Source organism: Macrosteles quadrilineatus, unplaced genomic scaffold (assembly GCF_028750875.1).
Source record: "Macrosteles quadrilineatus isolate MER2022 unplaced genomic scaffold, UCM_ALF_1.0 Scaffold_1__1_contigs__length_201487025, whole genome shotgun sequence".
NCBI lineage: Eukaryota > Metazoa > Arthropoda > Insecta > Hemiptera > Cicadellidae > Macrosteles > Macrosteles quadrilineatus.
Genome location: NW_026542594.1, coordinates 167,471,406 through 167,498,837, shown reverse-complemented (window position 1 = coordinate 167,498,837; position 27,432 = coordinate 167,471,406). Strand labels below are relative to the sequence as shown.

General features: G+C 36.3%; 1 protein-coding gene across 1 annotated transcript in view; it reads left to right on the top strand.

The window, feature by feature from the left end:
* The window catches only part of LOC128989308 (peroxisomal acyl-coenzyme A oxidase 3-like), a 30,562-nt gene extending 12,232 nt beyond the window's left edge, over window positions 1–18,330 (top strand). The window contains exons 7-14 of the mRNA XM_054411191.1: window positions 3,234–3,397; window positions 4,947–5,069; window positions 5,219–5,345; window positions 6,069–6,290; window positions 7,088–7,242; window positions 8,158–8,296; window positions 13,956–14,107; window positions 18,224–18,330. Of these exons, the coding sequence (XP_054267166.1) occupies window positions 3,234–3,397; window positions 4,947–5,069; window positions 5,219–5,345; window positions 6,069–6,290; window positions 7,088–7,242; window positions 8,158–8,296; window positions 13,956–14,107; window positions 18,224–18,325 (1,184 nt within the window). The 3' untranslated portion in view covers window positions 18,326–18,330. The remainder of the gene's footprint in view (window positions 1–3,233; window positions 3,398–4,946; window positions 5,070–5,218; window positions 5,346–6,068; window positions 6,291–7,087; window positions 7,243–8,157; window positions 8,297–13,955; window positions 14,108–18,223) is intronic.
* The last annotated feature ends 9,102 nt before the right edge of the window (window positions 18,331–27,432 follow it).

The following is a 27,432-nucleotide window of genomic DNA, read 5'->3' as shown; positions in this document are numbered from 1 at the left end:
GATTTATAAAGAGGAAAAACTTTAGCAAGTTTCAAACATTCCGGAAATGTACCTGATGAAATGCTTAAATTTACTATATGTAAGAGTGGTTGTTTAAACAAATAGAAATTGGCTTTCAGGACTTCGGCTGAGATACCATCGCAGCCAGGTGCTGACCCACCGCGTAGGCTGTAAATGTATTGTTGCAGTTCGGGTTCAGTGATTGTGTGAAGTGTAAATGTACAATCATGGGCAAAGTCATTGTCATTTACAACTGGGTCCCCACCTGAATCGATGGAGATTGCTAAATTAGAGCCTACAGAGGAGAAAAAATTGTTGAAATCATTGGCAACTCTTAGACATTGTGCTGGAGATATCTGGTCTGCTGGAACAAACTTATCAATAGGAAAGGAATCTTTTTTACATTTTCTACCAGATATTTCATTGATTATACCCCAAAACATTTTAGGGTTGTTGCCGGTCAAGTGTAGTTTATTTCTATAATAGTTTCTTTTTGTCAGCTTCAATGAATGAAATGAATGAAATGAAATGAAAAAGTGCTTTATTAACAAAACAAAAAATAAACTGCATAAATACATATGAACTTATAACTAAACATAATCTTCTGCATAACAACAACAAAATTACTAAAAACAGCACATTACAGCAATGGTCATAAGACCGTCTGCCGGGTTGACAACATTTTATTTTATACAACTAAAAATTTGAAATATTTGTAATAAGCTGTAATATGTATATTGTTTTGCTGCTAGACATTGTATTCTAAAACCAAATCCCACCTATACTTCCAAGCCTCTTTAAGAAAATTTGCCAGCGAACGCCAATCCTTACCATTAAGAAAATCTATAAACTCTGAGCGAGTTAAAACAGGTTTCAATAGCCATTTATTTCTAATTTGTGTTAAAATTGGACAACGAGCAACAAAATGATAAGTGTCCTCATTCTCATTTAGATTACACAAAGAACATATAAAATTAGCGTCTGTCATCCAAGGTTTAAAATTTAAGGAAATAGTCTCTGTCCTTACTTTGAATACCCATCGTCTAACAATATCAGGAACGTTATCTGATAGATATCCATTATCTCCAAGGTCAAGATTCAGTGAAGCATAAGTTGTGTGGTATCGTGAGGCCAATGCCGCCTGGACTAACCCCCGCCTGCTCTCCCCCCTTACTGCCTCTACTACTGATAACAGGTGTCGCTGGGTATCCTCAATGGAATTCACATCAAAGGATAATTCAATTCCATGTTTACTTCCAAGACCCTTCCAATCTCTGCTCCAATAAATATTTTCGCTGATTATTTTCTTTGCTAATTTATTTGGTAGACGGTTCGGCGGCAGTGACAGAGCATGTATGATGTAACGAGCATGCATGCTGAGTGTATAAATGTACTCTTTTTCTAGTCCAGTTTCGAGATACAATGCATAGTTGGGAGTATTTTTTGCCAATCCTAAAATTTTCTTTACAAAATAACAAAGAGTCCCATCTACATAATCACTTTCCCATAAACCCCATATTTGACACCCATAACAAAGAGTTGATCTGACAATTGAAAAATAAATAGTGAATTTTTTACTTAAAGGTACATTTTTGTTATTTAGAAATGTATTCCAAATACTGTTAATTGCTAATTTTGAAGAGCTGCACTTGTGTTTTAAATGCAAACCCCAGGATAGTTTAGAATTTAAGTTTATTCCCAAATATTTATAATCATTAACCACATCGATTCTTTCACCTCGAAAATACCATTTGTCAGTTTTCCTCAGTTTCCCTCCTTTCCTAAAAACCATAATCTTTGACTTACTTAAATTCACAGTCAAGTTCCATTGTTGACAATATCTCTCAAGGTCATTTATCATTAACTGCAGACTGGTTCCCGTCGGAGCCATCAACACAATGTCGTCAGCATATAACAAAGCCTTAATTTGAACATCTCCAAAAATGCAGCCTCCACTTAATGAATCTATAATGTCATTTACAAATAAGTTAAAACATAAAGGACTCAAAACATCTCCTTGTTTTAGACCGAGGCCTGTTTCAAAGTAGTCTGTTATTCCATCTTTACACCAGACAGCTGACGAAGTACCATTATATAAATCCATTAAAACGCGTAACATATGCGTAGAAATACCAAGACATGATAACTTATAAAACAAAGCATTTCTATCTATTGTATCGAAAGCTGCAGTAAAATCTACAAAAAAAAAAAAAAAAAAGTATATAATTTACCCTTTTTTTTTTTTGTCAGCTTCAATGAAACACTTAAACTATTTTTAATTTCTCGGTATCGAGTAATAAGTTCGTTATTAAAAGGCTGCTTTTTGACTTGCTTACTTAATTTGTCTCTTACTCTTATTTGATGTATTAGGTCTGACGTTATCCACGGTTTTAACTTTTTGAAACGTGATTTCTTGTTATAAGCCAATTTACTAGCCGCAGAAACAGAATTAGAGATGATTCTGGTAAAATGTTCGGAACAGAAATTAACATTGTCATGACAAGAGGTTATGGGATCCCAGTTGGAATGCGTGAGGAAGTGTGTGAGTAGTGCGTGGTCCAGGTGTGTGCGTGGCGGTGGGTCATAGTGACAAAGATTTAGATTGCAAGGTATGTACTAAAAACGGCTGTTTTTTTCTGCAGATGACCAAAATACAATTTATTACACATAAATCATTCCAAAAGTTAATGACCAGATATTTTATAGCATTTTAAAACTGTTAACCCCTTCCTCTTTCCACCAAATTGTCTGTTCAAGATTCTCAGTAGAAGCTGGACACCCTGTACTGTATTTACAAATTTCAAAACAATTTTCAATTGAGAAATCTCATCAAATCACAGAACACGTCAGCTGTCAAGGGCTCCTAACCAAGGCCCCACTAGAAAAACAGGCCATGCTGCAGCACGGGCAGCGCAACACAACGTCACAGTGGTGGATAGTTGTACTAAACTCTTACCATTAAAATCTTACAAACAGCCAGCTTGTTTATTTACCTAAAACATATGGGAATGACAATGGCAATGAATTTATCAATGAAATCTATATCTATCTAATCCTGCATCATGGCCTGTTTTTTCTAGTGGCCGGGCCTTGTCATAACCATCCCAGAGATGCTCAATATGAATATGCCATAAAATATCAAACTTGCCTTAACAGTGTTTCCCTACCACTATTTATTGGGTGGGCATTTATAAAACAACCATTGTTGACAAGAGTGTCTTGGGGTGTTTCAGGGTTTTCCCTGGGTGCCCTGCTGGTGGGCAGAGCTGGAGTGATAAGCATGTGTGTATCTCTATTGACCATCTCTCTGACGATTGCCATCCGATATTCAGCCATCAGGAAACAGTTTGGTCCGTCTGATGACAAGGAGCTTTCAATCATCGAATATCCATTACAGGTTGTGTTTCTGTGATGAACTATTTTATATCTGAGAAGTGTATTGAGTTTGTTCAACCAACAAATATTTTTCACTAAAGAGCTTTTGAAGGGTACAATTTCCTACGATTTTTTTTATTGTATGGAACATTTTGGTTTTAAGAAATGTTTTACCATTACACTCTTCAATAGTTGTACCATTCCATAGTTATTACAAATTTACGATGTAGAATGTTTAAGTGGAATACAACCAAGTGAATGAAAACAGAGTCATTTAAAATCTACTACAAAGACTACAGTGTAAGCCTAAATGTTCCATTGATTTAAATATGTTCCAATAAACATAAAGCGAAGCTCAATGCTGAACTCTAAATAATCAAAACATCTTTATCTAGAACTCCACAACATATACCAGTTATCTCTCTAAAACCTTCAAATTATTCACTGGTTTCAAAAGCCTCTTTTTGTCGTGTTCCCTTCATCTTATGAACACAAAAATCCAAGTATGTATTTCCATGTATGTAAAACACGATTTTATCGGTGTACACAAAGGGTTATGAATGAAAAGGAGAAAAATACAATAATTAACCCAGAATTGTTGTTGAATTACTAGATTCCGTTTAAGAAGGCCATACCTTATGTTTAAGATGCCCTTTTCTACCAAGCCACAATTAGCTGAGCTTGTCACGCCATGAGTTGCACACCAGATCAATGGGGTTTGATCTTGTAATCTACTGCAGTATCTCTTGGTACCACTTAGACTCCTTGGCCATTGATCAGACCTTACAATCCACCCCAGTAACAGTCCTGGTAAAGCCGATACTAAGTGGCAATATATCCCAAGTAATGTTTTAACCCTTCCCGGACGGGTGACGGATATATCCGCCTAAGTCTTTGGCGATAAAGGACGGGTGACGGATATATTCGCTTATGGTTTTTGACGTTCCGGTCGGGAAGCCGCCTTCTCTTCAGACAGACTGGCAGGTGCTTGAGCAGTAACCAGATGTTTCGCGGTACCAAGGCACCACTTTCCTGCTCTCTCCATGGCTGCGCTCTCTCCCGCACTCCCCCCTCTCTCACACGCCTACCCTCTCCCGCTCCTCACCCTCTCCCCTCGCACCACCCACCTCTCCTACGCTCCCCCCTCGACGTTTCGCACTCAACACTGCGTTGTCTTTATTTATTGTTTACATTTTGTTCTTTATTTATTGCCTAACGTTGTCATGGTCATATCTTCAAAGACGGGTGGCGTATATCCGCTGCTTTTCTACTCATCCGTGGACGGGTAGCAAATATATCCGCATATTTAAAAACGAGTAAAAAAATTATTTTGACAGTATGAAGTGTTCTATTGTGTTTATTTGATGTATAGTTATATAACAAAACAAAAAAAGGAAAATTAATTTTTATTTTTTCTACAATTTTTTCCCCTCCTATATTACGATTTTGCCCGTCCAGGAAGGGTTAACTAATTTTTTTAACTATGCTTACTTGAGACGGCTGTAAGTGAAGATATTAGGTTTCTTATGTTTGTTGTTGTAATGTAATTTAACAACTGAATTTCGTTACAGCAATGGAGGTTGTTCCCACATTTAGCAGCGTTGTTTGCTATGAAAGCGTCAACCAGGATAATGATGGAAACTCAAAGTCACCTCTCTCAATCACTAGGGGATCCATCAAGAATTCTTACTCAGGTAAAATTCGGCATTCAAATTCAAATTCTTTATTGACACAAACAAATTTTATAGACTGTTATAAGCAGTAACGGATCTCACACTATTGTATTTCAATAAAGTTTTTGAATAATTATTTTCCTCACTAAAATAGCTATATGTGGTTACAGGAAGAGATGGATACTTTGACTGAAGAACACGCCCTGCTGTCTGCGTGTAAAGCAGTTTTCAGTTGGAAGACCCAAGTGGCAATTCAAGACTGCAGGGAGTCGTGTGGTGGACATGGGTATCTCAAAAGTAAGCAATGGAGCACTGCGCTTGCCTAGAGATTAAAGCACAAGGAATGTGAAAGCCAAAGATCAAATCCCACCCGTTGCCAGCTTTGGCTAAGTGATAATGCTGAGACCCGCATGTCGGAAGCCCACCTTTATAGCTATAGTTCCACCTATCAAAAATACCAAAAGGGATGATATTTCAGATAAGGAGAACATTTCTCTGTGTTGTATAAAACTCCCTCCACTATAAGTTGTATGATAACTATTTAGCAGACACTTGTTTATCCAAAATGTGTATCTATCCGTATGGTATGAAAAATATAGTCACTGGTGATTCTTTCTGGCATCATAAAATTTGTTTTTATATCATTGTAAAGTGGACTCCTATATTCAAATTTGGAATAACTGACTCTTTGGCTCCGACTGTGTGTAAACTGTCCTAGTGTTATGTGTAAAACGATCCCGGGCTAGAGCCAGAGTTCTAAATGGTAGGGTAAAAAATTGTTCTATTTTCCTGCAGTCAAGGTTATTTTGCTTACACCACATAATTTTTATTAAGCGTTTGCGTTGTTGAGATCCTTAAAACAGTGTAGCAGCTCAAGTACAAAAAGTATGCAAGAATCCTTTGTGTAATAATTCAGAGACCATTCTAAATAAATATATACATACCAGAAGATGTTTTAACACACATCCTTTGAACCCTTAATAAATTATTTAGTTTTATTTTATTGACGCTTGTTTTGAGGTTCCAGACTGGGGGAGTTGAGGAATGACAATGATGCCAACTGCACATACGAGGGGGACAACAACGTGCTACAACAGCAGGCTAGCAACTGGCTGCTGCGGCTGTGGCGGTCCCGCGGCAGGGAGATGTTCCCTTCACCCCTCGGTTCTGTGAAGTTCTTGTACCAGAGTCACCCAGACCATCTGAATGCCACAACTGAGGAGGAAGTTTCCCAGCCCTCTGGTGAGTTGGGAAACCCTAACCCTCTTTGACAGGACAACATGAGTAAATAAGTAGCAGCAGTTCATAGAATAATGTTAACCACATAAGCTAAAAGTATAAAAAATATATTTTCGTGTAAAAAGGTTGTTTTGTTTTCAATACACGTGTTGGGAGATTAGGCATGAAAGAAACCCTCTCTAAAAACTCTCTCTTTTCAATTTGTATCTTTCTTACATTGAAAATGCTGTCAGAGCCAGTGAGATATTCTATTTTTGTGTATAGTGTAAGTTTTGTGTTTCTTATGCCAGTTTTGACTCTTTCCCATTCAGGCGAGCCTGCTGTTCTCACAAAAATGTGAAAAACCCTTGGATCTTTGTGCTCTATGTTACACCCTTAATGTACAAAATCATCGTTTTATGATTTATCTTGAAGTAGTATAACAAAAACTTTGTTCATCACACAAACTAGAAGTGTCGTTTCAATTCTCTTTCTTTTTCTCGGCTTTGTCTTGGCCCAGTCGCCCTGTTTTATTACTCTGAATGCGCTGGCGCACAAACAAAATACGCTTTTAGGAAAACAATCAATAATGTCTGACTGGGTAGCACAAATAATGCATTGTACACCACTTAGCAAGTGCGTCGCTAGAAAAACACGTCTTAAACTTGAGCTTGTGCTGAAAAGAGTGAATCACTACTGTATGCTACAGTACATTACATGCCTATAACAATAAAAACCTCTTCCTCGTATCTAGAAGAGAACTTAGATTTTTTTTATCAATCCAACATTATAGTGTGATTCACATTACTTTGTGGTCTCAGTGATTATTGCTGCATATCATTGGCTGTTGTGCTGGCTCATGGAGAAGACCAATGAGAGGTGTGAAACCCTGCAGAGCTTTGGTCATGAGAGTTTCTCTGTTCTGAACCATTCCCAAGTCTATAGAGCCAAGAGCCTGTCTATAGCTTATGCTGAGGTAGGTTGGATAACTTGGATTAATAGACTAATTCTTGATAAAACTACATTGCAATGTTTGATGCAATATGTGTTTTTTATGTAATTAAAGAAAAAAATTTTGTTTACATTAAAGTATTACCTCAACATGAAACACACAAAAATAAAAAAGCTTCTTATTTTACTATAGGATGAGAACTCTAAACAAATTCAGTGGCAAAATGGAGTTAAATTATCTGTGTAGCATTTTTACCGACTAGGATCACCTTATCTTAAGCGTAGACAAAAAAATTAAATATAGACTGACAAAGGAAGGTTCCCCGATGTGCCGCTAGAGTGTGCTCAGGTTCGTCAATTTTGCTGCCATCATCGATTCACCGTCTGCTACCAGCACTGCCAACCTTGCAAACAAAATGCTCCTATGCAACATATCAGACCCACTTTTCAATATGGGTAAAGTACAAAATTCTGAAACCCCGTAGTTTTAATGGAAAAGGCCATTTTTTAAAATCCCCAGTAATTGAAAAAAACATGAAAAAAGAAACTGATTAAACTCCTTCCTCTCAGATTCCGGGTATTACTCAACCCTAGCTCCAAATACCAACTTGTCATGGCAACGCTCGTTTGCGCTTGAGGCTATAGCGGTATGCGTCAAAACTACACGGCACTCCTAGCGGTGGATGCCAGAATATATGATAACCGCAGCACTGCTGTCAGTCTATATTTAATTCTTTGGTCTATGTCTTAAATCAGGACCATTATTCAAAACCCCATATTTTCAAACAATCAAAAAGCCCCTGACATTTTTTTAAATAAACTACAAGTTTTACATCTCAAACAGGCTTCAGAATTTACAATAAGATAAAAAATGTACTGAATCATTTAAGTTACAATCGTATACGAAGCTTCTCTAATTAAAATCGAAATCATGCTTTAGTATTTCATGCTGAAGAGTTTCTGGGGGTTGTGCTGTCGTGCTGATAGTCACAGTATACAAGCACAGGCTGTGCTGACCAAACTGTGCTCACTCTTTGGACTTTCTTGTCTGGACAAACATCTTGTCTACTTGCATCAAGGTTAGTTGGCACAACATGTCAGACATAACAATTTTCCTATTAGTTATTCCAGGTTCCTCAAGGACCTGATAAAACTAAAAGGTCCAACACATGACTGAACTAGTCATGATCAGTCTTTACCAATTCATGGAATTTGATTTATAATACAGTAGTTATTAAATTTTTCGTCGGCATTTTGCCCAGCTATATACATAAAAATGTACAATTATTAAAATATTTAAAAGACTACACCAGCTCTATAATTTTCAAATTAATCTACGACAGTCGACAACTGACAAAACTGAAAAAAAACAGCAACACACTGACAACTTCACAAAGATCAAAGCATCCGCCTGAACATAAACCTGAAAATTCCCTTCCCTCAACTGATGTTGAACACACCAAATCCTACAGCTCTAGTCCAAGAAATGAAACAAAGAAAATATAAGATCTTATCATGTCAAGATGACTCTACCATGTTTTCAACATCGTGTTACTTGCTTGATCGGACTATACTGTTAGTGTGACAACAAGAAGACACCCTGAAGATGCCACACATGCTGGAAAAATGTGCATAGGTAGGCTATACAAACGACCACTCAAGAACAAAAAAGGTGCTAATAATAACAAAACTAATAATAACACTTCAATTGATACCTATTACAAACAAAGGTAAATTATTGATTCTTCATATTTATTTTAAATGCTATCTAGCCATTATCTAATGATTTATTGCTAAATTAATTAAATTTCTTCTTGGGTAGTTAGTCCAAGCAAACTAAAAAAAAAAAAAACTGACACAGTTTCGTACTTTCCTAGATTTTTTTAGATAATTTCTCTTATATCTCCAGTTCTTATCAACGCTTGCAGTGCAGTCTACCCTTTAAATATTCTGTGATGTAAGGGCTTTCATTTGACCTATTGATCATTCAAATCGAACGGGTTAGAGGTGAGCTACGATCCCCAAAACAATATTAAATTTAACTTTTTAGAAATATTTTTATATTAAAAGATTTATATCTCGCGTTGTTAATACGTCACCAAGTTCTTTGTGGTCTCAAATTACTCATTTATTGTTTGGCTTTAATTTCATTTATTTATTTATTTGACGGTAACAACCATTTACAATAATATGCTAATATGCTATACAATACGAAACAATACGTATGAAAATTTTGATGGCTAACATTGGTGTGGTGCGTTAAACATCATGCATATTTTTGACAATAGATAATATAATAAATGTATGTAGTGTTATAGTACATGCTTAACTACACAAAAGATAGATATTTGCTTAATGGCTATAAAATATGAAAATTTAACATAGTGATGTTGAGAAAAACATTGAGAAAGCAACTGACATTAACTAAATACATGTCATTAATCATTTATAATCATGTCTTGTTATTAATCATTTAATAAAATCTGACAAATTTAAAATGAGCAGAGTGCCTTCATTTAACATAAAATTATTTTTATTTTTAATTTTCTCTTTAGTTAAATACTTATATCCCCAATTATAAATAAGTCCCAAAACTGTTTATGGTCTTAAATAATTCGTCAAAGTATTGACTTTTATTTTAGCTAAAGATTACGTATTGATTGTTATTTATAATTGGGTATATATGTCTTAAGCCAAAGACAAATTTCTAAATAAAAATAATTTAATGTTAAATGAAAGTCCACAACTAACTTTAGATTAGTCAGATTTTTTATTGTGATAAATAAAATTAAAGCCAAACTTTTACTAAGTAATTCAAAAACAGAAAGGACATGGTGACGTATTAACAACTCGAGATATAAATCTTTTAATACAAAAAGATTTCTAAAAAGTTAAATTTAATATAGTTTTGGGGATTGTAGCTCGTCGCTAACTCGTTCGATTTGGATGATCAATAGGTCAAATGAAAGCCCTTACATCACAGAATATTTAAAGGCTAGACTGAACTGCAAGCGTTGATAAGAACTGGATATATAAGAGAAATTATCTTTAAAAATCTACTAAAGTACAAAACTTCCATAAGAAATGTATGGGGGAGAATTTTCGTTTAAATATACCTTCAAAACGAAAACAGATATTCATTCATTCCGGTATGTTTTTTCCTTCGTGATGGCATTATTAATGTTATTCTTAGGTTGTCGGTTACTCATCACTAAAATAAATTAATCACAATTTACTAAAAAATGTCGAGGTATATTTCAAGTTTACATCAAAACTCATCTTCAGCCTCTAGTAACAACATATCAAGTAAATAAACTATGATTTATAATGTTTGTTTATAAATTAATTAACATATGTTTGAATTATTTTAAAATTAAGTTAGTAGGAAAAAAATTGTATATTTATATATTACTAGCTGACCCGGCGAACTTCGTATCGCCTAAGTTATAGGTTTCCCCTAAGACAGACCGATGGAAAGAAAGTACCGTTACGTTTAATTTTCAAGATGATCTCGTTCGCATCGCTCAATCACGTCCTGGTTGAAGTTCGTTCGCTACGCTCACTCACCTTTGGGTTGGAGCTCGTTCGCATGGCTCACTCACCTTTGGGTTGGAGCTCGTTCGCTACGCTCACTCACCTTTAGGTTGGAGCTCGTTCGCTGCGCTAACTTGCCTTCAGGTTAGCTCGTTCGCTACGCTAACTCGCCTCCAGGTTGAAGTTCGTTCGCTACGCTCACTCACCTTTTGGTTGCAAATTAGCTGTTGTCATAAATGTAAAAGAAATAATAGTGCTGCACCCTGTTGGTAATCCTTGTAACTTTAATGCTATTGAACATCATAGAACAGAACCAACTTGTTTAATTGAAACAGCTGTTAAGATTCATTAATTCCATTTCTCATAAGGTTAACATGGGAAACTCCAGAGCCACTGGGGCGGAGCCCTTTTAAGAATTTCGAAACGGGAAATAGTTTACGTCCGATTCGCATACCTACAGAGTTTACACACCAAATTTCATAACGATCGGTGAAGTCGTTCCGGAGGAGTTTGCAGACAAACACTGTGACACGAGAATTTTATATATTAGATGTAGATGTCACAGTTAATTTATTATTGTTTTTCCAATTTTAATTTTGTTCTCAACCTCTTCTCGAATTAAAGGTATAAACATAGGGCTGATTGTAGCACTAGGTTGGGATATGCTTCTTTTATCAACCACCATGCAAGCAGCTTCTTTAAGATTTCTTAATTTCCAGTCTGCTTCCTGGTAGATCATAGTTGATTCAGACCAATGTATTCTTTGTTCTTCAGAGAAAACATGTTCACTTAGTTTGGAATAACTCTCCAAATGATTACTAATGCTCTTCTGGTGTTCTTTTAGTCTCTTCTCCATAGGTCGTGATTTTTGCCGTAATAACTTCTTCCACATTCACAGGGTATTTTATAAACTATATTTTTTTTGTGTCTTGATCTTTGTTCTTGGGCTTCACTCTGGTCAGAAAACTTCTCAATGTAGGTCCAGAAGAGAATACTGTTCTTATATTAAACTTTTTGTTCAATCTTCTTATTTTTTCAGACTTACCCTTGACATACGGTATAGATATGGTACAATTAGGTCTTTCTTCATTTCTACTTAAGTTATTTCTATTTAACAGATTTTGTTTTGTTTTATTTAAGGCCCTAATTATCAAATCTATGGGATAATTATTTCTTTTTAATTCTTCTTTGATTAATTCTATCTCCTTATTCCTTGCTTCTTCGTCTGATGATACTTTAAATGCTCTGTAAAATAAACCTTGGGCTATCCCCATCTTTACGTTATTTGGGCTATTAGAGTGAAAATTTAAATACTGTCCTGTATTGGTAGTTTTCCTATAGACTGAAGTCCTGAAGCCATTTTCTTTCTTTTCAACTAATACATCAAGAAATGGTAGTTGATCGTTTATTTCTATTTCTGCTGTAAATTTAATAGTTGGGCGTAAATTGTTGATATGGTGTAAGAAATCGTCGAGATTGGTATCTGGCTTCCATAAACAAAATATATCGTCAAGATATCTGAGCCATAATTTTGGTTCCCTTCCCCATGTCCTAAGGGCGACACTTTCAAAACTGTCCATGTAAATATTACTCAGTATAGGACTTAATACTCCACCCATTGGTAAACCAGATTTTTGTAGATAAAACTGAGAGTTGAATTGGAAATAACTGTGATTTACGCACACCCCCAACATTTCCATTATTGAGGACACAGGAAGGTCAGTTCGCTCTTGTAGACTATCGTCTTTCTCCAACTTTGTTCGAACTATGTTTAGCAGCTCATCTACTGGTATGTTTGTGAATAAGCTGGAAACGTCATAACTAACCATTATGTCTCTTGTACTTACATTTATTCCTTTAATCTTCTCTATGAAGTCTGTAGAGTTGTTTATGAATGAGTTTTCTAAGCCAAAAAGTGGTTTTAGTTTAGGTAGCAGAAACTTAGACAGCTCATAAGTTGGTGAGTTGATAGAACTTACTATTGGTCTTAGAGGAATTCCATGTTTGTGCAGTTTTGGCACACCATAAATATGGGGAGGTTTTGAAAATTGCGGAGACAGCCTTCTAATAGTGTTGCTCAAAAGGTATGAATTTTGGTCTTTTAATACAGCCTTAACTTTACTCATAATATTGTTCGAAAACAGATATCTAAAAAACGGATTTTGGCATTGAAATCAGCGTGAAAATCTAGTTTATAATGATGTGTCACAACGTTATCATTACATTTAAATTTCTTTATAAACCAAATGTCATGTTATTCATAAAATTCAATATGGCGGATCCAAGATGGCGGCCAAAAATGAGTTCCCTATCAAAATGAAGTACTAACCACCCAATAAACATCGATGGTCCTCCCTAGTCAATATCCCAAAAAGTTTTGAATAAAACATGCATGTAGTATATTTTTTTCTAATTTGTCCAATGTTGGGAAAAGCCGCTATTTTTTATCCTGATTTTAGGAGGTTTCCTGTGGACCGATTTTTGGCAACTTTTATTATGTCACTGTGCAGACCCATCACTACAAAATAAAACCATAAAACGTTTTCTTGCAATTTTTTTTAAGGTCATATCCTATATTTCTCTGCCTAAGTATTTTATGAGCTTTAGTAAATTTTTTACCCAAAATTGAGAATTTTTGCACAGATGTTGTTCCTGTGCAAATGTAACCATTTTGCTCATCTTATTGTACCTATTGTATCCTTTTAATGTTTTCATTCTTGGTAAGACTACTATCCAGTTCTCTCTCTGTGTTTTCCTTCGTGATTTTTCAGTTTTTAACTTGATTTGTAAGTTATATAAATCTTGTGACATTTTTTAACCGAGGGCAAAATAAGATTAAAGAATACATAACGTCAAAATACTTGTTTTCAGAATTTTGGTCAAAAGTTTTGACAATAGTGATGTTAGAGAAAGAATGAGAAGCACTCTATCTGCGGAAACAAAGGACAAATAATCATTAGAAATCTACCAATTTCTTTACTGCTAACATATTACCTACTTTCTTTAACTTTTGCTTGATAGTTTTGCCTTAAATGAATTCTAAGTAAAACAATTAAAAACAACTCCTTTGAAGTTCTTGGATTTGAAATAAACTTATTTTTTCAGTGTACAGATGCCATAAGTTAAAAATAGATTGACCATTTAATATTTTTATATTCTAATAGATAGAGTCTAGTTCTTTAAGTATCTTAAACCTGTCCTTAGGTGGATTCATAGATGGCCATCAAAGCCAGTTGATACAAGACACTGTTCTGAGTTTATGTGACCAGTTGAAGAATGAAGCCGTTTCGTTGGTCGACGCCATTGCTCCTCCTGACTTCATTTTGAACTCTGTTCTCGGAAATTCTGATGGAGAAGTAAGTTATGTTATGTGAACTCAATTGTATAACAACTATAATTAAAGCGCTTTTTAAGCCTTCTTTCACACCAGCGCGGTGCGGCACCGTCCCGCACCGGACGAAGCTGTTTAGACTATTGAATCATGTGGAAGCTTTCACACCAGTGCGGCTTGACCCGGACAGACCTAAACCTCCGTCCGGGTTGAAAAATCACCCGCACGAACCTAAACTTCCAATGCGGGACGAAACCGCATGAATCGTTTTTATATCATGGGCTCTTATGTGCGCTTTCACACTTGCGCGAGACGGGCTGGTTTCGCCCGCACAAAAATCAGTATTTTCGACAGTCTTCGTCTATCAGTCGTTGAGTGTGGTTGATTTTGTAGTAACTTAATAGGGAAGTTTGTTGTTTTTGGTAGGGAGGTTGAAATTTAAATAGAGCCGATTAGTTTGGTCAAGCTTTCTATTTTGGTTTAGTGTGTAGGACGAGACCCCCACTGCAGCAAAGCATCTTTCATTTGTATGTTTACCCCACAGCTGTCACCATAACTTTTAAAAATACAATGAATTGACATTTTTACTCACACGGCATACAATTAAGTTATTTAGCAAGGGGGGACTGTATTTTATTTTCGGATAAAACAAGTAGTATAACCACCTTTCTTTAATTTATTTAAATGAAATTCATCCAAAAATCGCAAAGTTTCAGCCTGGAAACGCCCGGATCCGGGCAGGTAGTGTGAAAGGGCCTTCCGGGTCGTCCCGCATCGACGGTGCGGGACGGTGCCGCACCGCGCTGGTGTGAAAGAAGCCTTATGCAGCTTCAGATTCCAGATAAATGGCAACACGATAGAAATATAGAACATTTATTTTATTTGCAAAATAAACAGGCCTCCTGTAAAATCATCTATATAAATAAAATTTGAGTTTTTTCTGTACATTAAAGAAGCAGAAATGAGTCTTATCTCTATTTCTGTCTGTCTGTCTGTCTGTCTGTCTGTCTGTCTTTCTGTCTGTCTGTAACACTCAAGATTTCATTTTAAGCTATCTTCTACAGGAAAACGAGAGTATATACCGGTACCTATCAAGATCCAAGTCATTTTGATGTATTCACTGGATTGGCGAGAGTGTCTTTAACCATTGAAATATGGCCTCACTACTTTGTAAATATAATATTACAGACGTCCAAAAATGCAGTTTTGTGTGATTTTTGTCGTCAAGTTTTGTTCAATTTTATCACATAATCATCTATGAAATAACGAACAGCTGTTCGGATCAAGATGTCGTAGCAAATTCGTAGCAAATTTCCTAATTAAGTTCTGTATTTTTGTGTGTATGTCTGTTGGTAACGCATTAATGTCCTTATTTCTCAGTGTTTCATGAAAAGGACAAGAGCACCTTGATAATGAAAATGTCAACCCGAATAAAGTGTTAAATTGTGAGGTTGAGGTAGTACCTTAAATACTTTCCTTAAGTGTGGAAAGTAACTTTCAATTATAGGCCTACCTTAGGGCTATGCCTCATAGATCTCTTTTTTTTTTTTTTTTTTTTACAGAGGGCCAGGCTTACAAGTTACCATGGGATTACATCGCAGCTAGAACAGCTTATTGTGCACCCTCGTTCACAGGTCCTAATTCTCCGTCAAATCCCAGGTCCTTGGTGAACCGTGAGAGTCTCTTGACTATGGTGACCTGTTCTTCCCTTTGATCTCCCATCAATAGGCCAAGGGATCTCATACGCAGACCTTGTAGGGCTGGGCACCTAAATATACCTTCACAGCTTTCACAAGGTCTCTGGCTGGGGCAAGCCGTAGCGAGATTTCCCTGAAAGGACTCAGCTCCTGAACTTGCTTGACCAGCCAATCCTTTGTGGCTGCGTCAGCACAGCCTCCACCTTACTTCCTGGAGGCTTCATTAGAGTCAGCTTTGGGGGTACCACCCTTGCCCTGCTTTTTCCCAGCATCCTAGTTCCCGGAGGAACTGGCTTTGCAGGCAGCAGAGTTAGGGTGCTTGGCAGCCCACACCAGCCTCCTCTCACTTCTGGATACTGTAGCACCTTTTCGCCTTTGGCTAAAGCATCCGCTATCCTCCATCTTTGCAACTCGCCCCTGGAAAGTCGTTTTTTGTTCCTTTCCGGTTTCTGCGAGCTTGTCGTCATCGTCAGATTTCAGTAGACCTTCCTCCTCCATTTGGGTCAGACTGTCTACATTGTTCTCACGAATACCGGGTATTTAAGTCCACCTCCCCAGTGACCCGATTAGAGAGGTAAGGGGTGTGTACGACTGGGTTACCCCTGGTTCCCAGAAGGCTCCGTTAAGACACTGAATATTAGGCCCCCAGTGCCACAAGACTCTTGGCACGGATCGCATTACACCTTAGTCTAGGGCCCCCCTCACTTGGTTCTGTAGGTGGACCAACCACCCAGTGGCAGAAGGTAGCTCTCAGCAGCTAACAAGTGAGAGTTGGGGTTTAGGTTGTGGCCAATCTGCCGAACCAACCCCGCATGCGAGGTTTGGCCGGAACGGCGCGAAATTTTCTCCCACTCACTAAACCCCCATACCTTCCCTCATAGATCTATAAGGCATTTTTTAGTTTAATCATTGGATTTAACATATGGACCAACACGGTCTGGGGGACATTTAATTATAAGCATCTAGACTGCCAGTGCAACTCCTAGGATCGGTAGGATCGTGGATCAGATCGAAAAAAACCCCCCACCGCTCAGTGCCGATGGCGTGACGTCAACCATTACTGCAACGATACGGAACTGGGTCATGCATGAGCCTTTGTGGTGTAATGGATAGCGTGTCGGGCTGATAATCTGAAGGTGCCGGGTTCGAATCCCACCGGGAGCACTAACTTTTTGTCAACAATTTTTTTTTCATATCACTAAGTTTGGTTGGTTTGGTTAGGTTATGACAGTTTAATTTTATAATTAAAAGATTGTAAAATTAAATTTGAGACATTTATAATTTTATTTTTAGAACAGAGCTATTTTTCGATTAGTAACCCTTCATTCGAGTTTATCATTATCAGCAAGTTTGGTTAGTTTGGTTAGGTTATGATAGTTTAGTTATATTTAATTCAAATTTAATCTACAAATTATACGTTTTGACAGCGACAGTGATACAGATAACAATTTTCCGCGAACAGTATGCTGATGCGCCGGTATGATTCGGAAGCGTACGACATGGTGGTGGGGGGTGATCTACTGATCTGATCCACGATCCTCCGATCAGTCCGATCCTCGGACTTGCACTGGCAGTCTAGAGGCTAGTCATTTAATTGCGAAGCATTTGTTTTGGCTTGAAACGGTCAGATACTGTATTTGCAAAGGTTTATATATATAATAGTTTTGCCAGCATATCTGAAAATACGCAAACCAACTACTGTTCTTAATATAAGAAGGTTTCAACTGACTACGATTAGATCCCCGTGCTTAGAACGGGCACACAGCTAGTATCATACTAATATTATAAATGTGAAAGTTAGTGTATTTGTTCGTTTGAAGCTCAATCACACATTAACTACTGGTTGATGTATTGGGTTGAAATTTGGTATATGATGATAGCTTGAACATTCCCGATTAACATATAGATAGATATATTCTTCTCTAAAATCATATCGGGTTCTGCCCCAGTGGCTCTGGAGTTCCCATGTTAACTTTATGAGTATTCATATTTAAAAGAAATTAAATAATTTTGTCAGCTGTTTTAACTACACAAGTTGGTTCTATCATAGACAAAAAGAATTAAATACAGACTGTCAGCCGTGCTGCGGTTACCATGGTTACCATAGGTTCCGGCGCACACCGCTGTAGTTTATGTAGCGTGTGCGCCGTAACTAGATGGCGCTCCAAGCGGTGTGCGCCAGAAGCTATGGTAACCGCAGCACAGCTGACGGTCTATATTTAATTCTTTTTGTCTATGGTTCTATGCTATTCAATAACATTAAAAAGTTATAAGATAAGGTTTACAAACAGGGTGCAGCACTGCCAATTTTTTTATTTTTTTTATTGGGAGTTTTGCTGAGTCTGAACACGCAAAGAGATTGTATAACATACAAAGTATGGTATATGTGTTTATCGCACTGTGCCTGCTTCCAGTGATTTCAATTATGATTGATTTTGTTACAGTTGTACAAACACCTGGAACAATCTCTAATGAGATCAGCTATTCCGATGGGACGACCTGATTGGTGGAAAGAACTCTCAGGAAAATTTAGATCTAAATTGTAACTCAATAAACGGTATCAGCAAACTGACACATAACTTACTTTCTCCTATTAGCTTGACTTGATATTAAAATTGAATGTCCTACTGCCTTTTTTTAGGGAAAAACAATGGGCTGGTATGGTAAAAGAATGAAATCCTATACAAATTACGAATGAATAAAAGGTACCGGTATCAGCAAACTCTGAAACACACTTTCCCCCATCAGCATCAGCTCATATAATGATAAGCAGCGGTAGTACCTAACTATATGAGTTTTTTTATGGATCAGCTGGAATTGTATTGTTAGTTCCGGGTTTACTGTAGGGTCGTGTTTTGTTTAAAATTTGTTTCTTGTTATTTCAGTCATTTAAAAGCTTGTAATGAAACATCTAAAGGGGGGTCTACACGCAAGGATTTCGCAAACGTTTTATCTGTGCAGGTAAAACGTTGCAGTCAAGTCGTTACAAAGAAATGCGTCCACACGGTACAGGTTTCAGCACCAACTTTTAGTGTAGTTTTGTGATAACTTTCAGTGTATGTGCATGTAATATCATGGAATGTGTTTCTGTGGTCATTTCTGCAGCCAGTGTTACAAGAAAGCAAAGAAATAAGTCTGAGAGACGACGGCGCTCACTATGGTCAAGACGTTGGTTACTAAAAAGACAACAAACCTCATAATAGTTTCTGTGTTCACATTTGAATCTACTGCTTTGTATTTTTTTTTTATATCTAAGTCTTTTTCTTATTACAGTCACTATGTTCATTACGCTTGACCCTTCATAAATTAAGGACACTTCTGGACAGTTTGATGAATTCAACAATAAAATCACGGGAACATTGGCGAAGATCTGCGATCGTAATTAAAAAACACACTTATGCCTCTGACAGCACGTGAAGACAACACTGGGGTTTTGAGCGTGAAGACGGAGTTGAAACGGATGACAGTGTACACATGCAATGACTTGTCTGAAAACGTTGTCAAAATTATGCTCTCCGCAATAGTTTTATCGCTCCATCTTCCGTCTCCGCGCAGTTCTCAAAAATGGACAGTTTTGCGGTACACGCAACGATTTGACTGCAACGGTTAACTTGCACAGGTAAAAAGTACAGTAAATCCTTGCGTGTAGAATGGCCTTAAGTAATCATAAACAATAACTCATCCCTTAGTTATATAACTTAAAATAATAGAAACAAAATTTTGTTGCCACTAGCGATCAGTGTTACCAACGAATTAGACACGGAAAACAAGCTTCAAAATTTACAATGGGATAAGAAGTCTACTTGTGTTGGTTAGTCAATGGTAAAACGTAAGAGTAAATGTGTCCAATATTGCGCAAAACTCGGACGAGATTACACAAGGGGATCCAAAAACACAAGAGGTTTCAAAAACACACAAAGAGTTCCACTATCTAGCTGTTTCCGCTGCTGCAGTCCGTCACATTGCCACTGACCTATCAGGTTTGTCTTATTGAGGCCAGTGAGCCAAGAGGTAATTGGAAGGAAATGTGGTGTATAAACAAGTTTATCTGTACCTTATTGAGGTCATCCATGTTGAATGTTGAGTCTAAGGCCAACAAATAAAACTAGAAAATCTCACTATCAAAGTTCTCTAGCTGCAAGTTTTTTCAACCCCAAAAAAATTCCTCGACTTTATTGATAGACTTTTTTATGATCTTTTTGAAATTTTCCTTAAAAAATGGATAAACTCCCAAACTAAAATAAATGCACATCGTTTTAGCAAATTTCCCATATAGGGAATAAGCTATTACCGTAGTACTCATGGTAAGACCTGGACCCGGGACCGATTAAATTTTTCATTTTGAGGTCCCTAGAGGCCAAAACACCATCCGTTCAAATTCCCATATATATATATATAATATGTGTCCGTTAGAGCGATAACTCGAGCAAAAATTATCTGATTTTGATTAAATTTGGTACAAACGTGTAAACCTGCGTTTATTCGAACGATTTCGTGATCCAGCATAATCGGACCATGGGAACGGGGGGGTTTATGGGGGGTGTTATGGTATAAAAATGGGTTTTTCCCATTTTTGACCCTAAAAACAAAAAATTTTGCAATTTCTTTTTAAACCGTTTTGTAGAGCTTAAAAAAGGAAATAATTTAGTATATTGAAGCGCTGTTGTATGCCTAACGGTGACAGAAAAAATTCAAAAATAGTGTAATTTAAATTTTCCATGTTATTCTTATAGAGAAAATGAAAATTGTTGTAGTTTACTTATTTATGAACATAACATATATTGATAAAATTTTGCAAATTTATTTATTTCATCCTATACTATTGATGTATGGTCAAAAAACTTTTTACCTTCCCCGTAGCAGCAAACAAACCTAAGCACTCGTTAAATCTAATGTTATTTAAATAGGGAATAAATATGTCTTATTTATGGAAATATTTTAGTAAAAATGTAATCAGACAAGTTGAAATTCACTTAGTCTGCAGGTTTGCTGCGGCGGGGGTATTTATATGTATTTTAGGTATATTTTCAATGAATAAGTTTCTTCCAAAAAAGAGCGATTTAACGACAGCGCATCCACATTGATTGGAATACAGTGTTCCTCTACGCTTCTGCAAATTCAAACTCAAATAATTATATTCATGCAAATCTTAAATTAACTACAAAATTCCAAGTGCCATGCAAAGCACGAGCGGGATGAAAAACATAAATTTTTATCACCTAATACAATTTATTTTCTTGTTGCTGGCAGCAGTGGCAGCAAACAGTTCATTTTTCCTTCCTTTATCACTTTTACTGAACAGTATGAGTAGACAATTTCCTCTTGCAACAGTTTTAATCATATAATTAATACTTATGTTATAAATAAAAAATCAGAATAGATTTAATGAGAATATGCTTCTTTTTAAAAAAAGTCTGCAAATAAATAGTTTGCTAAATAGCTAAACAAAGCTTAAAATAAGTTACAGATTATTTATGGTATATTATGATTGACAGAAAACAGCAAAGCTTTTGACTTTATCACAGACATTTAATCATTATAAATTTCATTACCGAACATTTTTACAAACACATTAAAACATTTTGGACCAACACAGCAAAACTGATTCCTACTAGTTTCCTTTTTAAAAAGGCTTTCTGCCAACAAGTGATATTTTGCTGATCAAGATAATCTGACAGGTTTCATATTAGACATATACTGATATTTAAAAACTAACATAATCAAACAGTATACATGCAATTGATTCAAGGTTACTGTAAAAAAACTTTTCTTGTTCAAAAAGATAGCTCACTCTATCAGATTTTTTAAAACCAAGTACTGTCTTTAGTGCATGTCTTTGGTTCATGATGACAGGTTGTAAGATGGTAAGATAAGTAAGTACCCCCAAAATGCATTATTCCATATCTCATCACACATTCAAACCCTGAAGTGTACACTTGTTTTAAATTTAATTCTCACTAAGTGATATAAAGCATAATTTATCTTCCTTAACTTAATTGAAAAAGTTGTTTTACATACTGCTCCCACTTAAAATGATGATCAACAAACAATCCACTATATTTTACATATTCTACTACTTCAATACAACTGCAAGCAAGAACAATTATACATACAAGAGTGTTTATGGCACAATAAGTCAAATTCATTTTGTAACAATCTGTTTTCAATCAGCCGATTTGATATCTTTTCTAAATCCCTTTCTTATTTTTAGTTTCAGTGATTCTTTATTTGAAAGCAGAGCACACAAGACCTGAGTCATCAGCATAATATTTCTGAATACAAATCAAGCTCCAGCTCCAGCAAGTCATTTATATAAAAAAAAAATAATGGGGCCCAAAACCCCTCCTTGAGGGGTGCCAAGCTGCAAATCAAGCACTTCACTCAAAACACTATTAAGTTTCACAGCCTGCTTAGTGCTTTCTTCTTTTACAAAAAGATTGCAGCTTGCAACCACTCCAAAGCCCTACCATCACATATGCCATATTTTCTAAATTTTGAAAACAGCACATGATCCAAAAACATCGAATGCTTTTTGAAAATCTAAATACACAGACAAATAATGTATATTTATGTTTGTCAATGGCATCAGTTATAGTAGGCTACTGACATGTCTTAATTGTTTAAACTAATTACCTAAAAAGTGTTCATAAACAAGCAATTACAAAAGTTTTATTCAACATAAAAATAACATTGGATTTTTAAATTTTCTCCTTAACGATCAAGCACATGACAATACTTATTTAAATAATGTTTTTAAAGCTTTATACAATTGTTTAGAAAGAAATTGTAAAATGTTGTGTTTTTAGGGTCAAAAAAGGGAAAACCCGTCGTTTTACCCCATAAAACCCCCAATAAACTCCCGTTCTCATAGTCCGATCATGCTGGTTCGCGAACTCGTTTGAATAAATGATATGGTGAAATGATATAAATGAAATGGTTTACTCGTTTCTACCAAATTTAATCAAAATCGTATCATATTTTTACTTGAGTTATTGTGCTAACGGACACATAATTAAAAATTGGCATGTTATACCTTTAGGCAATTTTTTCTAACATGGGTCTCTTTCACCATACATAAAAATGGTGTAAAGACCCGAAACATAGAGTTTGTGAAATAAAAAAATCATTTCAGGGTACTGAGTTGGCATCCATACTTTAATATTTACAATAGCGCCCCTTTATCCGAACGATTCTACAGGGTGTCCCAGACTCTCCACCAATATTTTAGGGCATTGTTCCTGGGTAAGAAACATATTTAAATATCATATTTAAATTGTCCGGAAGTCCTTAGTTACTCAGATAGCCGCCATTTTGTTTTTTTCACTTATTAATTTTTTTCTGAAAATTGGTTAAACATACGAAGTTGAAACTTTGCACAAACATTTATGACAACTAGACAAAGCTACAAAAAAATTATGACGATTTTTCAAATTCATAAAACAAAATGGCGGCTGTTTAAAATTTTGTTTCTTAAATTACTCGAAAACCGTTGATTTAAAAAAAATTTTACAAGAATAACTTTTTTAAGGCAATTTTATTACAAATCGATCGACACCTTAATCTTAAAGATCGGACGAGTATTAACTGAGATATGGTAGTTTTCGTGATAAGTGACCGCCGGATATTAGTTGCAGCGCATGCTGAAAGCGGTCACGTATCACTAAAACTGTCATATCTCAGTTAATACTCGTCCGATCTTAAAGATTAAGGTGTCGATCGATTTGTAATAAAATTGCCTTAAAAAAGTTATTCTTGTAAAATTTTTGTAAAATCAACGGTTTTTGAGTAATTTAAGAAACAAAATATTAAACAGCCGCCATTTTGTTTTATGCATTTGAAAAATCGTCATAATTTTTTTGTAGCTTTGTCTAGTTGTCATAAATGTTTGTGCAAAGTTTCAACTTCGTATGTTTAACCAATTTTCAGAAAAAAATTATTAATAAGTGAAAAAACAAAATGGCGGCTTTCTGAGTAACTAAGGACTTCCGGACAATTTAAATATGATATTTAGTTATGTTTCTTACCCAGGAACAATGCCCTAAAATATTGGTAGAGAGTTCCGGGACACCCTGTATATTATTAAATAGTATATGTATATATTTTTATTTAAATTTATGGATATATATAATATGAATTTGGATGGATGGTAATTTTGACCTCTTTGGGAACGTTTGAAGCTCAAAACGAACAAGTAAATCGGTCCCGGGTCCAGGTATTACCATGACACCTACGGGAATAGCTTATCATTCCTCTATTTGACGAGCAGCCACCCTCGGTTGAGCTACGAAGGAGAGTACTTCGAGAAGCCAGAATCAGCCGAGCACGACGAGTAATCCGCCACCCCACCTGAGAGACCCCTTCTAGAGATGATAACCCCAGCAAGATCTTCCAGCAGCACAGCACCAGCCTGATACGCTGCAACCGCCCTCCCAGGAGCAAGGACAGGGATGGGGTAGGTGGTTTAGTGGGTGGGGGGGACACAGTGTCGAACGCTTTGGTGAGGTCAAACAATCTACAACCAACACTTTGTTTTTTTTCTAGACCCTCAGAACTAATCTGAACAAGTGACAGCACTGCCTCAATTGTACTATGTTTAGCTCTAAATCCAAACTGACAAGAAGAAAATATCTTATTTGATTCAAAATAGGCTACGATTTGTTTGTTGAGAACAATCTCAAAGACCTTAGATACAATACTAACAATACTAATAGGCCTATAGTTCTCATAACTGTCCTTTTTCCCTTTTTTAAATACAGGTACTACTTTCACATATTTTAATGATCTTGGGAAAACACCAGCATGCATACATAAATTAATAACATAGGCTAAGGGTTCACATATGAACTGAGCTGCCTGTTTGATGATTATTGCATTCAAACCATGTACATCTAGTGATTGGCTATTCTTAATACCCATAATAATAGAATAAAGATTCTCAACACTAATTGGTGAAAAATTGAACAGTGTGCAAGGTTTGTCAACATTTGTCAGAAAATCTAAATGACTATTTACACTAGGTGAAATACTAGAGACAACATCACTCACTTTGTCAATAAAGAAATTATTAAAACCTTCAGATGTCAAATTATTACCTAAAAATGCTTTAGGCTTAGTGTTTACAGAGGTCAATGAGCTAACAATAGACCAAGTGGCTTTTGGTTTGTTTGCAGACTGATTTACAATGTTAGAAAAATATTCACTCTTCGCTGTTCGCAGTTTAAACTTATACATGCGCCTAAGGCGATTGTATTCATTTCTTAAATGTGCACAGCCACTTAATTTTAGAGAACTGTAAATTTCAATGCATGAGCTTTTGAGATTGTGTAACTCAGTGGTATACCATTTGTTAACATGTGCATTGGCTTTACCCAACTTAACCTTATTTTGCACTAAAGGATAAGCCTTATCAACTATCGCTACAAATGATGAGAGGAAAAAATCAACAGAATCAGAAGGATCACTAATTGTATACAAACTAAGCCAATTAAAAGTGCTAAGTAGATACATAAAGTAAGTAAATCCGAAACCTGTGATAGGCCTTCTTCTTTTCAGCGGAAGGGCAGGTTCATCTGTGGTGATTGGTCTAGTGTCCACAGTAGCCTTCATCCTAATCGCATCATGATCAGACACAAGGGTTGGAACAACAGCAGCGGAGAAACGATCCACATGGATATTTGTAATAAAATTGTCAATACAGGAACCGCCACGTAAATTATTACTGGGACGAGTAATATCAGTAATAGTAGGTTTGAGTGCAAACATACTTAATAAGTTGAGGAATTCAGTAGTATCATAATCCTCTGCACAAAGATCCACATTAAAGTCACCAGTTAGCACAATATTACAGGTTGGGAACTTCGTAAATACACAGCCTAGAGCATCATAGAGTCGATTTATAAAAGCATCTACTGACATTTTCCTACGATCAGGGATTCGGTAAACGTTAATGATTACCAAATTGAAGCATGCAATAAACACTCCGCAAACTTCAAATTCCTTATCAACTGCCATGCCATTTATGACTTGGAGTGGCTTACCTTCAATACTGTCCTTTAGAAGAATAACAGAACCACCATGTTTAGAAGATTTTCTGCAATAGCTTACAGCAATAGAATAACCGAGAATTTTAAGTAATATTAGTTCATCAGTAGAGAGCCAGTGCTCAACCAGGCACAAAATATGAGGATTAATCTCGCTTTTTAACACGTCAAGATAGTCCAATTTAGACACAATGCCCTGCACATTCCAGTTAAACAGAATAAATTTTGTGGCAACATTTCCACAGATCAGTTCACTCGACAGGTTAGATTTTGCATCACTTGGACCTAACCTGACTTCACGGACAAAAAATTCTTGTTGGTAAGGTTGCGCTTTTTGGGCACATACTCCTTCACCAATATACCCTCATCCCAAAACAAAGGATCGAGCAGCGTTGCCTTATCTTCCTCATTGACTCCAATCTTAAAAGATTTATATGACGAGAATCTAGTCACAACATCTTCACAGGAATGACCAGATATACCATTCGCCAACAGGAAACTATCAACGTCATCTTTCTTAATGTCAGGTTTTAGTCGAGAGATAAAAATCCAGTACAGCCTATTTACACTTCCCAACTTAATCACTCCTTCACCAGCCGTTCTCTTACCAAAGACTGCAACAGATTTGGGCTTATCACTAACTTCATTAGCAACAGATTTCTTCCTCATTGTAGGCCTATGTACATAGCTGTTTGTAGAATTAGATTTTACACTATTGTCCTGAGTTTTTTGTAACTTCCTGTTTTTGTAGGTTACTGTTTTGTAGCCTGGCTTATTACCGGTACTGTTAACATCTAGGTCGGGGGAACTACTTTTAGTCTCTGAAAACTCCGTAATTGTAGATTTTTCCTCATGAGCAGAGGTAACACTAGGCCGATTAATCATTACAGAACTCTGGGAAAGCTCTACTGAAAGCTTAGCCGTAGAAGGGATGTTGGATAGCCTAGGCCTACCTGAGTCTGGAAATTCACGTCCTTTGTCTACATTGCTTACCAGAGCATTCCTATAGCTGATTTTACCTTGGTTCAGTACCAGATCGTCATTTTCATATTCTTTCGATAGAGCAATACCACTCAACATGTCAGTGTGCGAGTCCAACACAGTATGAAACTTAGCTTGCTGATGTACTACAGATGATACATTTTGAGATAATATTTTATAATTTTCAGACAAGTTAGACAATTCGTCTGTCAAAATTTGTATGTATCCGAAACAGTCACAACACACAGGCTTCTCAGAAGGCGCCAAACTATCATCATAAATAACCTTGTTTGTGTTTGTAGTTGTAGCAGTAGGCGATGTCTTTATGGAGTCTAACCACAAACGACAGCCTTCACAAAACCAAAGCGAGAAGTCACTAATGTCTTTGAACTTGTTATAATCACTATCAGATATATTAATACAGGAAATATGGAAAGGTTTCCCGCATTTCCCGGAACATTTCAAGGCTTTAGCCCTTGTATTAACTTTTAAATTACAAGAGCCACAATGCAATATGGTATCATCACCCGCCATGATGCAGACGACGAACGATTGTACTTAATCGTTGCAGACGACGAACTTAAATATCAACCTATGCTCTTATTTAAGATTTCCTTCTGACTCTTTGCGGG